The sequence below is a fragment of the Prionailurus bengalensis genome, chromosome B4 (assembly GCF_016509475.1).
Source record: "Prionailurus bengalensis isolate Pbe53 chromosome B4, Fcat_Pben_1.1_paternal_pri, whole genome shotgun sequence".
Taxonomy (NCBI): Eukaryota; Metazoa; Chordata; class Mammalia; order Carnivora; family Felidae; genus Prionailurus; species Prionailurus bengalensis.
This window is the reverse complement of record NC_057358.1, coordinates 135,790,200-135,806,068: the sequence shown is the minus strand read 5'-3', so window position 1 is coordinate 135,806,068 and position 15,869 is coordinate 135,790,200. Positions and strand designations below refer to the sequence as shown.

Sequence of the window (15,869 nt, the reverse complement as noted above, 5' to 3'; positions counted from 1 at the left end):
CCAAGTTAGAGGAATTCAAATTGAAATGAATTTCTCATGAGCTAAAAGTAGTCCAGAGTGGAAAGCGTCCCCCCAAATAACAGAATAATTCAGAATGACCAAAGTGGGTTGATGGAGAAATGAAGGGTCACAGCTTTGTCATTTTGTACCGTGAGCCTCATGCCCGGTTACACAAAAATACCAATGTTCAATGTGTGGAAAGCATTCCCTTTTACGAGGAGGAGTTGACTTTAAATTAGGTAGTACGAATTCTTTTTGTAAATTATGTGGTTTAATTACTTTTGTTTTCACTAGTATTTCCCCAAAACTCCTTCATAACATGAAGTAATGTTTTCAGTCACAGGTGAGATTTAATGCCGCGTTGCTATTAATTCGTGCATTTTCCTCTGTAGTCTTCCTTTTTCCATCAACACGGCTGTGCCACCAATGACACCAATGCCAAGTACAACAGTCGTGCTGCTCAGCTCTATCGGGAGAGAATCAAGTCGCTGGCCTCCCAGGCAACGCGGAAGCATGGCACTGATGTAAGTCACGGGTGGGTTGGAGCGCCTCCGGCAGATGAACATTCGTTTCGGTACAAAAAGTGGTTTTGGGGGCTCCTGGGTGGCTCAGTCATTTAAGCGTCCGACTTCGGCTCAGGTCATGATCTGACAGTTCGTGGGTTCGGGTCTTGCGTCGGCTCTGTGCTGATGGCTCGGAGCCTGGAGCCTGCTTCGGATTCTGAGTCTTCCTCTCTCTGCCCCTCCCCCGCTTGCACTCTGTCTCTGTCTGTCTCTCAAAAGTGAATAAAAATGTAAAAAAGAGAATTTAGGGGCGCCTGGGTGGCTCAGTTGGTTAAGTGTCCGACTTCAGCTCTGGTCATGATCTCGTGGTTCATGGGTTCAAGCCCCATATTGGGCTCTGAGTTGACATCTCAGGGCCTGGAGCCTGCTTCAGATTCTGTGTGTGTCTCTCTCTCTGTGCCCCTCCCCCACTCGTACTCTGTCTCTCTCATAAATAAATAAAAGCAGTAAAAAAAAAAAAAAATTTTTTTTAAAGTGGTGTTACCTATCCCAAACAGTAAAACCTTCTAGCTGGATTCTCTTGCAAGGAAACCATGTGTGGTCGATTCTTGAGGTTCATGGGAGTGATGCACTGAATGAGTAAATGCGGAAACATCACTCCTAGGAGAGAGAGAGGGCTAGGTTCCTGTGAGTGTCTGGTCACAACATTCCCATCAGCTGATCAGTACATAACCTTATCTTACATGTGATACTATTTAAGGACACCTTATTGAATATATTATTAAATTTTTAAATTAAGAAAAATTAAGTTTATTTATTGTGAGAGAGAGAGGGAGTAGGAGGGGCAGAGAGAGAGAGAGAGAGAGAGGGAGAGAAAATCCCAAGCAGGCTCCGCACTGTCAGCACAGAGCTCGATGCAGGGCTCGAACCCACGAACCTTGAGATCATGACCCGAGCCGAAATCAAGAGTAGGATGCTTAAGCAGGCCGAGCCAGCCAGGCTGAATATATTATTAATATGCAATTAAATATATAATAATTAATAGTATATTGATATATATATATCTATATAATATATATCTATAGATATATCTATAGATATCTATATATTTAGATATATCTATAGGTATATATATAATATTTAATATATCATTAATATATAATTATTGACTCATTAATTGAACTCACTGTCCACAGCACTGTAACTCATGCCCGGGGGTGGGGGGTGGGGCTTACCTCATTCTGTGTTTTCTCTATAAGGCACATCACAGCCTTCCTGTGCTTAGGAACACAAGGTAGGACTTCGGCGCTGGGCTTGGGGGCCATTTTAACCAATGAAATCACCAACAAAGCACAGCACTGTGAAAAATGTGTCGCTAAATGGACCACAAAAAAGGACACTTACTTACAGTTTGAGCTGAAACAAGGAGACAGAGCGTCACCTTGTTCAGCCTCAGCTGGGAACGTGCACCTCGGGGTGACCTACATTCTTTACTGATCCACACATGTCTATGAAGGACCGCAGAAGTGTCTTAAGTCCTGACTTGGGGGTTACAGATAAATTGTGGCAGGTAGGTGAGTTTGCAAACATGGAATCCACTAAAAATGAGGATTGATGATACTCTAGATACAATATGCACTTGGATATTAAGCCCTCCACCTTTCCTTTTCAGAGACGGCTTGTGAACCTGGTCTTGACATCCTCAAGGCTTGGGAGCAAAAGTTACTGGGTTGACACATAACCAAAATGTGCTCAGGGGCCCCGTGTAGGCCTGTTAACTGATTGTATAATAGCGGAAAGTACCAATCATTAGCAAACAGGTCTCTAGAAAGGGAGTGAGAGTATTAAAGAAAAACTTTTAAAGCCAGGTGAAGGACTCAGCACACACTTTATGTTTTTGCTCTAGCTGTGGCTTGATAGCTGTGTGGTTCCGCCTTTGTCCTCTCCACCGAAAGAGGAAGACTTCTTTGCCTCTCATGCTTCTCCTGAGGTATGTAGTCTGCTTTATATAATTTTAAAGTATGCTTACTCCTACAGTTATAAAGGGCATATATTGAAATGTTTCACTTAGGATCCAAGCTAAGCCGCTGTGATAAACAACCCCGAAATAAATCACTTTACACAAGATAGAAATGAATCTCCATCAGCAGTTCGGAAGTCGCCTGTCCAGGACTGACCGAGGGATTTATTTTGCTCTTCTCCACGTACTGGCTTCTATCTCACAGTCCAAAGTGTCTGCCCCAGCTCATGACCTTTCGCAGCAATGGGCAGGGAAGCTTCTAGGGAAGCGTGTGCCCCCCCCCCTTTTACTAAAACAATCTGGAGGCAGTGCACATCACTTCCATTCATATCCTAGTGGCCAGAATTTGGTTACAGGCCCATGCCCAGGCTCCAGGGGGGCTGAGCAGTTATTACTGGTGGTGCCATGATTCAGGTCACAGCTATGGAACTGACCAAGAACGAAGACAGGTTTTTTTTTTTTTTTTAACCCAAATTTTAATAGGGGTTTGAACCTCATTGTCCCTGTTTAGTCGTGCCCATAGAGCATACCGTATCTCAAGGCTGTTGTAAGAATGAAGTCAGTACAGATGCAAGGAGTTAGGAGCTGGCACAGGGTGCACCGTCAGTAAATGCTATCAGAATAATGATCTTTGTCGTCGTGGTCCGACAGGAGCCAAGAACAATCCCCAGATCTCTCAGGTCAGGGAACGTGAGCCCTCCAAAGCCTAAAATATTTACGGAGCTGTCCTGTGAGGAAACGTAGGTGGACCCCTGGCTCAGAGCCTCAGATGTCTGTTCACTGCCCTGCCTCTTCCCAGCCCCACTGGGGAGGGAGCATTGTTTGTTTAACCCGTTCTGTAACCAACTTCCAAGTAAAATGTGGAAAGGTGTATAAATTGCTAAGCCTTGATTTTTTTGTTGTTGTTATTATGATGTGCACATACACATTCATTGACATAGTTAACAGTTACCAGAAACAATTCTCAAAAAAGAAGAGAACAGGGGCGCCTGGGTGGCTCGGTCGGTTAAGCGTCCGACTTCGGCTCAGGTCATGATCTCACAGTCTGTGAGTTCGAGCCCCGCGTCGGGCTCTGTGCTGACAGCTCAGAGCCTGGAGCCTGTTTCAGATTCTGTGTCTCCCTCTCTCTCTGCCCCTCCCCTGTTCATGCTCTGTCTCTCTCCGTCTCAAAAATAAATAAATGTTAAAAAAAAAATTAAAAAAAAAAAAAAAGAAGAAGAGAACAGAAAACAAAAGAAAAGATAAGGTGGTCTGTCATGATCTGTGCCTCTTGTTTAATATAGAACGAGATCTAGAACGTCCAGGACTAGTAGCCGAGAAGTGTTAGGAATAGAAGTGACAGGCTGGAAGGAGGAGACGACAGTTTGGTGCCTAGTGTGGGAATTCGTGTGGAATTAGCATTAACGTGAACTCACGTTTATTTCAGCATGTCTCTGTACGCACACTCACGCACGCACACACACAGTGGAGCACGATGACAGTAGTGGATACACATGGGTCAGCAGAGACAGACACACGTGTATTACCCGCCTCTGTCCACCAAGAGGCCCAGCGACAGGGACGCTCCGGTACACAAGCACACCCAGCACCCACATCTTGGTTTCTAATTGCCAGGAGGACCGGGGCTACCTTCAGAGAAATGGCCGATTCTAGGGCCCGGGCCACTGGGGAGCCTGGAGTGCCCTGGAGTGTCGGAAAGTAAGCAGGTGCTGGGCGGAGCGGGTGACAGATAGGGGAGGGCATGTCTAAAGGACTCAGGGACCAACCGGAAAGAGGTCCCAGTGGTCAAAACTGATATCATTCAAGCAACAAAATAAATAACGACAGTTCGGATTACAATCCAAAGAATGAAACGAATATCCACGAGTCCCCACGAATAATGATGAGATGATTGGATAAATAAGTGGAGAGAAGGGATGATTTTTCTTAGAGAAAAATTCAGTCATATCTGTAGATAGTCTGCCCCTCCACAGATGCAGCTTCACCCCCTCTCCCCTTGAGTGCAGGCCAGACTTGGTGACTTGTTCCCAAAACTGGGGAATGGGAAGGGGAAAACAGTGACTTTATCAGAGAAAAGCCTGGAAGTCACCACCTTAACCAAGGGATCAGGGTCCGCATCGCCCACGTTCAGGGAAGCTGACGTGTGGCAGTGAGAAGGGTACCTCAGCCCTGTGCCATTCTTCCCCCAAACTGAGGCTAAGCACGAGAAAACATCGGACACACCCGAACTGAGGGATATTCTACAAACTAGCCGATCGCTACCCTTCAGAAGCTCGAAGGTCATGGAAAACCAGGAAAGACTGAGCAGCTGTGACAAACCGGAGGAGACTCAGGAGACACGACCGATGCAGCATGGGAGCCTGGAACAGAAAAGAGACAGGGGTGGGAAAGTGGTGAAATCTGAATAAAGTCTGGAGTTTAGCTAATAACGATAGCTAAATCATTGATCCCTCCGTGATAATTCTTAGTTTTGGCAGACGTGCCGTGGGTACTTTACCATCAGAGGAAGGTGGGTGAAGCGTATATGGAAACTCTACTATCTTTGCAGAATTTTTGCAAGTCTGAAGTTATCACAAAATAAAAATCTGGTGGAGGAAAAATAAGGAATTGGAGCCTTAAAACAGAGACTTAAGAATATACGTGTTTTCGACACCATTTTTCAAGGAACTGAAACAAAAAAATCCTAAAATCTGTGTGGAACCACAAAAGACCTTGAATAGCCCAAGTAATCTTGACAAAGAAAACCAGAGCTGGAGGCATCACAATCTCAGATTTCAAGATATACCAGAAAGCTGTAGTAATCAAAACAGTATGATATCGGTGCAAAAATAGACACACAGTTCGATGGAAAGAATAGAGAGGCCAGAAATAACCCCACACTTACGTGGTCAGTTAATCTACAACAAAAGAGGTAAGACTCTACAATGAGGAAAAAGTCTCTTCAACAAACGGTGATGGGAAGACTGGACAGCGACATGCAAAAGAGTGAAACTGGACCACCTTCTTACACCCTACACAGAAAGAAACAACTCAAAATAGATTAAAGACCTAAATGCAAGACCTGAAACCATTAAATTCCTAAAAGAAAACATAGGCAGTAATTTCTGTGACATCAGCCACGGAAACCTTTTTCTAGCTATGCCTCCTCAGGCAAGGGGAACAGAAGCAAAGTCAAACTCTTGGGACGACACCAAAATAAAAAGCTTTTGCGTTGCGAAGGAAACCATCAAGAAAAGGACAAGGCAACCTACCGGATGCGAGAACGTATTTGCAAATGATATGTCTGATAACGGGTTAATGTCCAAAATACGTAAAGAACTTGTACAACTCAACACTGAAAACAATAAATAATCTGATTAAAAAATGGGCAGACGAGGGGCGCCTGGGTGGCTCAGTCGGTTGACTGTCCAGCTTCGGCTCAGGTCATGATCTTGCGGTCTGTGAGTTTGAGCTCTGCATTGAGCTCTGGGCTGACAGCTCAGAGCTTGGAACCTGCTTCAGATTCTGTGTCTCCCTCTCTCTGTCCCTCCCCCACTCATGCTCTGTCTCTCTCTGTCTCAAAAACAAATAAATATTAAAAAAAAAAACGTAACTACCACGAATAACGAGAAGGGACCATTAAGATGCTGCTTTCAGGGGCGCCTGGGTGGCTCAGTCGGTTGAACGTCCGACTTCGGCTCAGGTCATGATCTTGCAGTTCGTGAGTTCGAGCCCCCAGGTCGGGCTCTGTGCTGACAGCTTGGAGCCTGGAGCCTGCTTCGGATTCTGTGTCTCCCTCCCTCTCTGCCCCTTCCCTGCTCGTGCTCTGTCTCTCTCTCTCTCTCTCTCTCTGTCAAAAATAAACATTAAAATTTTTTTTTAAATGGGCAGAGGGCCTGAATAAGCATTTTCCCAAAGACATCCAGATGGCAAACACACAGGAAAAGATGCTCCACATGACTCATCATCAAGGAAACACAAATCAAAACCATGGTGAGCGATCACCTTACACCTGTCAGAATGGCTAAAATCAAAATCACAAGAAATAAGTGTTGGACAGGATGTGAGGAGAAAAGAACCCTCATGTACCATGGGTAGGAACGCAAATTGGTGCAGCCACTGTGGAAAACAGAATGGAAGTTCCTGAAAAAATTTAAAATAGAATTACCATATGATCCACTAATGCCACTGCTGGCTATTTACCCAAGAAAATGAAAACACTAATTCAAAAAGATCTATATCCCTGTTTATTGCAGTATTATTTACAGTAGCCAAACTCTGGAAGCAGCCCAAATGTCCACCATAGATGAATAGATAAAGAAGATCACACACACACACACACACACACACATGCACACACACACAGGAATATTACTCAGCCACGAAAAAGAATGAGCTCTTGCCATTTGCAACAACATGGATGGACCTAAAGGCTATAATGCTAAGTGACATAAATCAGAGAAAGGCAAATCCGATGTAATTTCACTCACATGTGGAATTTAAGAAGCCAACCAAAGAGACACATAAAACAACAGACTCTTAAATACAGAGAACAGACTGGTGGTTGCCAGAAGGAAGCACGGGTGGGGGGGTGGAAGAAGGGTTGAAATAGGTAAAGAGGGACAAAGAGCACACTTATCTTGATGAACCCTGAGTAATATATGGAGTTGTTGAATCTTTATATTGTATACCTGAAACTAATGGGATACTGTACGTTAATTATACTTCAATTAAAAAAAAGAAAAAAGAATAGACATGTCTTAATATTATCTTTCCTTGCCGCTAACCCAGGTACCTGGAAGGTGACCGTTCCATTATTAGCTTTGATTTTTTCTTTTTTTTCTTTTCTTGCTTTGCTGACTGGTGAATTTTCTCACCTTCAGGTGAGTGGCACAGGCTGGACATCAGCACAGCCAGAAGCATCTTCTTCGTCACCAAGGAATGTGGAGACCACTCCAGCTAATAATGAAGGTAGTCTTCAGAATTGTCGTGTGATGTTATCCTTTGGTTCAATGGCTATGAAACTATTAGAAAATAAGGTCCTGTGGGGCACCCGGCTGGCTTAGTAGGTGGAGCACGTGACTTTTGATCTCAGGGTTGTGAGTTTGAGCCCCACGTTGGTGTAGACGTTAGTTAAAAATAAAATCATTTTTTATCTTTTTAAAAAAAAATTTTTTTTAAATGTTCATTTTTGAGAGAGACACAGAATGTGCGCAGGTTAGGGGCAGAGAGAGGGGGAGACACAGAATCCGAAGCGGGCTCCAGGCTCCGAGCTGTTGGCACGGAGCCTGACGCGGGGCTCGAACCCTTGAGCCGTGAGATCATGACCCAAGCCAAAGTCGGTCGCTCTACTGACTGAACCACCCAGGTGCCGCTAAAAATAAAATCTTTTTTTAAAAAAAAAGGAAAGAGAAAATAAGATCCTTGTATTTCATGAAGGAAAGATGCCCATGGTACATTATATAGTGGGGGGAGAAGATATTACCAAACAGGAAATATGATCTCATTTTTGTAAAACACTGAAGCAAAAACATATACACACAGAAAACATTCTGGAAGGTACATACCAAATTGTTAACCAGAGAATAAAATTACCGAATGAATTACTTTTACTTTCAACTTGATATAGTTTTGATGTGACTGAACTTTTTTATGTGTCTCTGTTACTTCTACGGTCAGAAAACAAGATTTCCATTTTAAGACCGATTCTATGAATAGTTGGTATCTAATGATTTACCTCTGGTGACTTTATTATAGGATTGTATTTATTGTACCCGTACTTATGTCCGTTGCTCGCATTTAAAAACATCACTTATGTGATAGGAATAACAAGGATCAAGATGTCAACTTTTCTGGTTTAAGACTGAGCATCTTTTGTTAGCCGGAACGCTTGAGCAAATTAACAACGAGGTGACATTTGACAGCTACGTGGGCACCCTGGAGCGTGGCCAGAAGGGCTGAGCTGCTTTGGGGAACTTGAGAGAACCTCGGTTGTGAAGTAGCAAAGACCAAACACTCCACCAGCTTTATGACTGAGATGCTTACTCGAGAAACTTCCTGGCGAGGGTTTTGCTGGAGGGTCGGAGAGAGTGACTGATACTTATCGAGAAGAGAGTCCTGGGAGAGTGGCCACTCAGGTCTCTGTGAGCGGGGTAGGGAGCTTGCTGTGAGGAAAAGTCGCTTCGTTTGCACTGAAGTGCAGGTGTAAGGGTGGGACTGTCTGAGATTGCAGCAAACTGCAGATGTTAGGACGCCGGTTTTTCATTTTACTGGTCTTAGGAGTAGACCTGTCAGGGAACCAGGACGGGAACCCTTTGCGTTCTGGGGAACAGTGGATGAGTTGGGACAAGCGTCTAGCATTTTGGATAAAATATTACAGTAAAGTAGAATTCCTTCTTTACTCTTTATACCAAACAAAGTGCAGGCGGGTCAAGGATTTAAATATAAATCATAGAAGTATAAAGGTGCTGCAAGGAAACGGGTGGAGGTTTTCTGTCCTCTCGGAGCCGGGGGAGCCTTCTGTGCACGTTCAAGCCTCGTGAAGGGAAGAGAGTAACGAATCTATCACACATGCAACATTTCTGTTCCGAAGAGATGCTTTAAAGACAGGTGATAAGCGTTTTGCAATTCATATGTAGACAAAAAGCTTGTTCCCTTCGTATGCGAAGGACGCTGGCATGGCTGGGTTTTGTATGATTTGCAGTCTGTGACGTTTTGGCACATTTCATTCTTTGTGCCTGTGACCCTAAGTGTCTGGTAAGAAGACAGACCCCTTTCTTTTTTTTTAATTTAATTTTTTATTTTTTTAAATTTACATCCAAATTAGTTAGCATCTAGTACAACAGTGATTTCAGGAGTAGCTTCCTTAGTGCTTCTTCCCCATGGAGCCCCTCCCCCCTCCCCCGACCCCTCCCGTAACCCTCAGTTTGTTCTCCATATTTATGAGTCTCTTCTGTTTTGTCCCCCTCCCTGTTTTTATATTATTTTTGTTTCCCTTCCCTTATGTTCGTCTGTTTTGTCTCTTAAAGTCCTCATAGGAGTGAAGTCATGATATTTGTCTTTCTCTGATTGACTCATTTCACTTAGCATAATACCTCCAGTTCCATCCACATAGTCGCAGATGGAAAGATTTCATTCTTTTTGATTGCCGAGTAATACTCCGTTGTGTATACATACCACATCTTCTTTCTCCATTCATCCATCGATGGCCATTTGGGCTCTTTCCATCCTTTGGCTGTTGTTGATAGTGCTGCTATAAACATGGGGGTGCATGTGTCCCTTCGAAACAGCACCCCTGGATCCCGTGGATAAATGCCTAGTCGTGCGATTGCTGGGTCATAGGGTAGTTCTGTTTTTAGTTTTTTGAGGAACCTCCATACCGTCTTCCAGAGTGGCTGCACCAGCTTGCATTCCCAGAAGACAGACACCTTTCTAAGTGACGCGTAGCAATTCAGCTCCTTAGACCCACACTGCCCTGTAGCCGCACTGGCCCTTCGGCCCTGTCGCTTGCAGTGGGAATCTGTCCTCGGTTGTCATGTTGCCGCCTCCTTCCTGGAGTCTCTGCGCGAACGCCTGTCCTCAGAGAGGCTGTGTCCACCCCCACGGACACTCCCAGTCACGACCACATTTATGTGTGGTCTCCCTCTTAGCGCAGTTCGGCCTGGTTCTGGGAATTACCACGTCCGTGTGTGTCCCTTCCCTGGGCTGTGAGCCCCTCCAGAGGGGGATTGTTTTTTAAGAGAAGGAATCTACCTGAGCCATCGACGGGTTTGTCATTGTCCAAAAGGACAGAGGAGAAAAAATAATCCCGACACTCTCCTGACTAACACAGAGACAAGGCGAGCGTTGTACCTTCTGAAAGTACCGATGGCGATTTGAATATTGTTACTGTTACAACTAGTTAGCATAAGAGGCCTTTGGAGGTTGAAGCATACGGGGCCCTGGAGGTGTCCCTGTGACCTCTGGAGTCCAGGTGTCTCCCATTTGATTTGCTAACAGGAAACTGAGGTAACTACATGCAGAACAAGATTCTGTTCTTATAAATATTTTAAACCCTGCATTCTTAGCCGCAGAGTTTCTCCAAAAGGTCTTATCGTTTAGAATTCCACCTCCCCTTGGGGGCGCCTGGGTGGCTCAGTCGGTTGAGCATCCGACTCTTGATTTCTTCTCAGGTCATGATCTCAAGGTTTGTGAGTTCAAGCCCTGCGTCAGGCTCTGTGCTGACAGCGTGGAGCCTGCTTGGGATTCTTTCTCTCTCCACCCCCCTCTCTCTGCCCCTCCCTGACTCTCTCAGGTGCATGCTCTTACTCTCTATACATAAATAAACATTAAAAAAAATTTTATAGGGGCGCCTGGGTGGCTCAGTCGGTTGAGCATCACGACTTTGGCTCAGGTCATGATCTCGTGGTTCGTGAGTTCGAGCCCCGCGTCGGGCTCTGTGCTGACAGCTCGGAGCCTGGAGCCTGCTTCGGATTCTGTGTCTCCTTCTCTCTCTGCCCATCCCCCGCTTGTGCTCTGTCTCTCTCTGTCTCTCAAACATAAATAAATAAATGTAAAAAATTAAAAAAAAAAATTCTTGTAATGGTAAAATAGAATAGGGAGCTAAAAAGAAAACCAATAATCGACAAACTCGGGTAACACGTGGTACCGAGCAAGTTGAATGTGTCCTATATTCAAAAGCACATTTAATGAGTATATTTTCTGCATTGATATCAATATGTTTAACTTTCAGGTGGACCAGAACAAGGACCAAGTGTGGAAGGTCTTAACGCACCAACAAAGGCTGCTTTAGGTAATACGCCTACGACTCCATATTCTGATTCAGACAGTGAGATTCATTAAGAGAGAAAGATGAATCCTGGCTTTCCATTCTGCCTAGAATGTGTAATCTGGCATCATGATTACTAATCTATTAATAAGATTTTTATTGAGCAAAAATGCCGTTCCCCTTTAGGACCAGCCTGAGGCCCGTGAGTGGCGGCAACCAGTGCGGGGTCCCTGGCTGAGCTGCGGAAACTGTTGATTTGCTCATCTGTGTTGAACTGGGTTATGTTCCCAGCATGAGCAGAGGGCAGAGCGACGTCTCCTAGAGTGTTCTTCTCTTTCTGATTTTACCAGGATCTTTAATTTTTCATCATCAGGGAATTATACTCTGAAATGAGCACATATGGCATTAATTGGAAAGCAAGTACTTTGGTGAAAAAATAGCTGAACTATTAGAAATGTTCCAGATATTTTCACCCCGAGTTAATAGCCTCGTAGGAGGTTGGGAGCAGATTACGTGAGTGCTTTAACATGGATCCAAAAGAAAGTGATGGAAAGAAACACTTCCATAGATATCTTTTTCCTACTTGGCACGTAATGATGTTATTCTCTCGTTAGGGCTAAATTTGAATCTTTAGTTGTGTGTGGTTATTTGCTGTCCTTTCTTATTTTTAAAAAAAATTTTTTTAATGTTTATTTCTGAGACAGAGACAGAGCATGAGTGGGGGAGGGGCAGAGAGAGAGGGAGACACAGAATCCGAAGCAGGCTCCAGGCTCTGAGCTGTCAGCACAGAGCCCGACGCAGGGCTTGAACTCACAGACCGCGAGATCATGACCTGAGCCAAAGTTGGTTGCTCAACCGACTGAGCCACCCAGGTGCCCCTATGCTGTCTTTTCTATTATTAAAGCACATTCTCATCTTTGTAAGAAAAAAGTTAAAATTTTATTCTTACTGGGTCTCTTAAACATAATTGTAGAAACAGAATGTGTAATCTATGATTAAAGTTTACCCAGAAAACGATTTTTAAGAAACTTTATCTTAAAGCCTCATCTGTTTTTGTGCAATTTAGAAAGCCTTACTACTCAAATAATGGAATGCTTTGTAATTCTCATTGATTGATGTGATAAATCTGTATACAAGTCAGGGTGAAAAACCATACCACTGCTTCCGTTGTGTGCATAATGCCTGGCTAACTTTATATCTTAAAATAATTCTAAAAGTTTTTGAAGAGCAGAGCTTAAGAGGAGAGTTGGTTCTAATGTATTTAAGAAATGCTCTGAAGAAAGCAATGAGTGGGGTGGGGTGGGGTGGGGTGGGCAAGGCCAGGCTCTTCATTTCTCTCTAGTGTGGTGTGCACAAAATGTTTTCTGTGAGCTTGGATCCTACTTAGAAGTGCCGAGAAACTCCATTTTAACAAAGCTCTCTTAATCTGCAATACACTCGTGTGCTTGAATGTTCTGGGTGACCAACTAAGGTGGAAAATGTTACAGTCTCTTACATAATATGTACAATATGTTAGAATTAAAAAAAAATACTCTAGAATTAGAAAAATTGAGTATTTCTATTGGTCTGACTTTCTACTTTTTATTTTTTGACAGAGGTGTCCTCTATCATAAAAAAGAAACCAAATCAAGCTAAAAGAGGAGTAAGTATTGCATATAAATATCTGGTAGTTTGGCTTTAAAATAGCCTATGTTTTCAAGAAAGCCACCTTTGTCGTTAAAAAAATTTTTTAAATGTTTATTTATTTTTGAGAAAGAGAGACAGAGTATCAGTGGGGGAGGGGCAGAGAGAGAGGGAGACACAGAGCTCAAAGCACGCTCCAGGCTCTGAGCTGTCATCACAGAGCCCAACACGGGGCTTGAACCCACGAACCATGAGATCACGACCTGAACCGTAACCGACTGAGCCACCCAGGTGCCCCTGTCACTTTTTTAAAATTTATTTTGAGCCATATTGTAATAATAAATGTGACTTTTTTTTGGAAAAAGAGAGAGAGAGTGCATGCACACGAGCTGGGGAGGGGCAGAGGGAGAGGAAGAGAGAGAATCCCAAGCAGGCTCCATGCCCAGTGCAGAGCCCAACGAGGGGCTCGATCTCAGGACTGTGAGATCATGACCTGAGCCGAAGTCAAGAGTCAGACCCTTGTGCCCCATAAATGGGGCTTTGATAAAAACATAGGTTTTGTTCCATGAGGTGAATGTTACACGTAGTGAAGATTTTCTAGAATGAGTGTTCGACAGCATTTCTTTTGCTAATGACAGAATTCTAAAAAATCAGGAGAGGCCCTGTGGGAGTTCCTGTCGTGTTTGCGTTTCTAATAAGGGATGCTGTCACCAGGGTGTGATTCCTGATGTCTGTCATCTTACTGGCTGTGTGATCTTGTTCAAGTCAGTTAACCTGCACCAGACTTGAGTTCCTCATCTAACCTGGGGATAACAGTAGTGCCAACTTCACAGGGTTGTGAGGACTAAGCGAGAGAACAAATATGAAGTGTGGGTTGCACTGCCTGGAGGGTAATAGACCTCAGGAAGTGTTAGCCATTAGCTGAAGCTTTCAAACAGCGTGGGTCAAATCTAATCTTCTATATCTTCTAGCTTGGGGCCAAAAAAGGAAGTTTGGGAGCCCAGAAACTGGCAAATACATGCTTTAATGAAATTGAAAAACAAGCCCAAGCTGTAGATAGAATGAAGGAACAGGAAGACCTTCTGGCCAGCGCGGCACCTAAGGAAGAATCAATGTAAGTTTGATTTAGTTATAGTAGCGTGTGTTTAGTGAATAAGGCTATTAATCAAACAACTCTTGAGATTTGCTTTCAAAATGCCATTTAATTTTTTTCGGTGCTGGGAAGGGGGAGTTGCCTGGATTGGTGAAATTGGAATGATAATGTGGGGTACCTTGAAGTCAGGCCAATCGTTTTGATGAAGGGGGTGTATTTTGGAAAGTGAGTTTGGTGATGAGATTAGGACAGACAGACTGGGGCAGAAACTGGAAACCAGGAAGCCAGTCAAGAGAATTGTAAGTAGACATTTCAGGCTCTTGAGAGGTTTTTGTTTGTGTTGGAAACAGAGGAGCAGTATGGCCGCCTGGAAAGTGCACGTGCTGGGTATAAAAACAATCATAAGGAGAGAAGAAAGCAGAGTGAGCACAACACCTAAAGGAAAGGCAGCTTGGGTTCCTAGTTCTTATGTGTGCTTATTTTATTTATTATTTTATTTTATTTATTTATTATTATTATTATTATGGCTTGAGTTACTACGGATGGCATAATGAAGAAAATAATAATGCTTATTTTATGAGGCTTAATGCTTTGAGGGTTAACTTAGTTAACGTTTATTAAAGTGCATCGAACAGTGCCTGGTACAGAGTAAGTGCTCAACCCGCTGTGATTTCTTGTTATTCATGCTAGCAGCTTGCTAAGGGATGTTCTAGCCCAGAGAATTGGAAGTTGTTGTTTCTCATTGTCATTTAACTCCTAGAACGTAGGGGGCAGCACTAAACTGTAGTTAGACTAAATGTGGTTTGAAATGCTTTATGTAAAATTTGCTTTGAGCCGTGGTCACAGACTTCACTGTAATTTCTCTAAGCTGGGATCCTGACCCTGAAAATGGGGGGAAGGTCCAACCTGAGGTTTAGACTGCTTCTCTTGGTGTTTGGGAGTGGGCTCTGTGCAGATTGTTCATGCGTGGTTTTCCTGGAGCGTGTACAATCTAGAGCCTGATCAGAACAGAAGACACGGAACACGAAGCACCTGCTCCCTCCCTGCAGGGGGGGTGGATGGAGATTAGCGTATTGTTAGAGGCAACACCAGCCTTAACTCGAATCTTTCACTAGGACGGTTCAGTAAAGCGTATACGCAAAGATGCGGGCCATGGGTGTTTATGAATTTGATTTGGGAACCTGCTTTGACAGCTTTCCTGGCCGTGTTCAGGACAGCCGCGCCACTGTGCCCAAGACACTGTCCTCCCTCTCAGACCCGTCACAGCCCCATCCCGCCAAGCCAGGGCTGCGCCAGCTCCGGGAAAGCACACGTGTCTTATCCTAAAGACGCAACAGCGTTATTTTTCTGCAAGTTAATTTTTTAACGGCTGTAAATAGAGTTATTTTCAGTTGAGTAAACTGTCAAGGAACGGCATTTTTCTGTCTTCAGCCTGTGAAACCCTAGCTGTCTGTCCTGGTCCTCACCTGCTGGCGGTTCCTGGGCCCACCCTCAGAGGAGCCTGCGCACAGTGGGTGGGAAGATGAGGGAGAGGAGAGCCGCCCCGGAGCCCCCTCCCTTGCTTGGCCTGAGCGGCTTGGGAGCCTCCCCTGAGCAGGGCCTGGGAAACACGGAGCCCTGACTCCTTCGTCCTGTGGGCGTTGCCATCCCCGCGTTAACGGGAAGCCCAGGTCGGAGAGCAGGTGCTGTTGGTGGCGGTAGCCTCGGTCCCAGCCAGATGCTGAGGAGGAAAGTTCTCCCGTCTCACATCTTCCCAGTGGAACGTTTTCTTCCCGGCCGTTCATCTTCTCCAGAAGAATCTGCCGCTCCAGTTTTATCCGTTCGTGGTTTTCGGCAGATCTCTGGTCTTCCTCCAAAAAGTTGACGCAAGAGTATCATTTATTT

General features: G+C 44.4%; 1 protein-coding gene across 2 annotated transcripts in view; it reads left to right on the top strand.

Annotated features, from left to right (window-relative positions):
- ARFGAP3 (ADP ribosylation factor GTPase activating protein 3) overlaps positions 1-15,869 on the top strand; it is a 54,801-nt gene that overhangs the window by 14,341 nt on the left and 24,591 nt on the right. For both annotated transcript variants that reach the window (XM_043562802.1, XM_043562803.1), the window contains 6 exons: positions 393-524; positions 2,410-2,493; positions 7,386-7,473; positions 11,234-11,293; positions 12,865-12,911; positions 13,864-14,006. In XM_043562802.1, the coding sequence (XP_043418737.1) occupies positions 393-524; positions 2,410-2,493; positions 7,386-7,473; positions 11,234-11,293; positions 12,865-12,911; positions 13,864-14,006 (554 nt within the window). The remainder of the gene's footprint in view (positions 1-392; positions 525-2,409; positions 2,494-7,385; positions 7,474-11,233; positions 11,294-12,864; positions 12,912-13,863; positions 14,007-15,869) is intronic.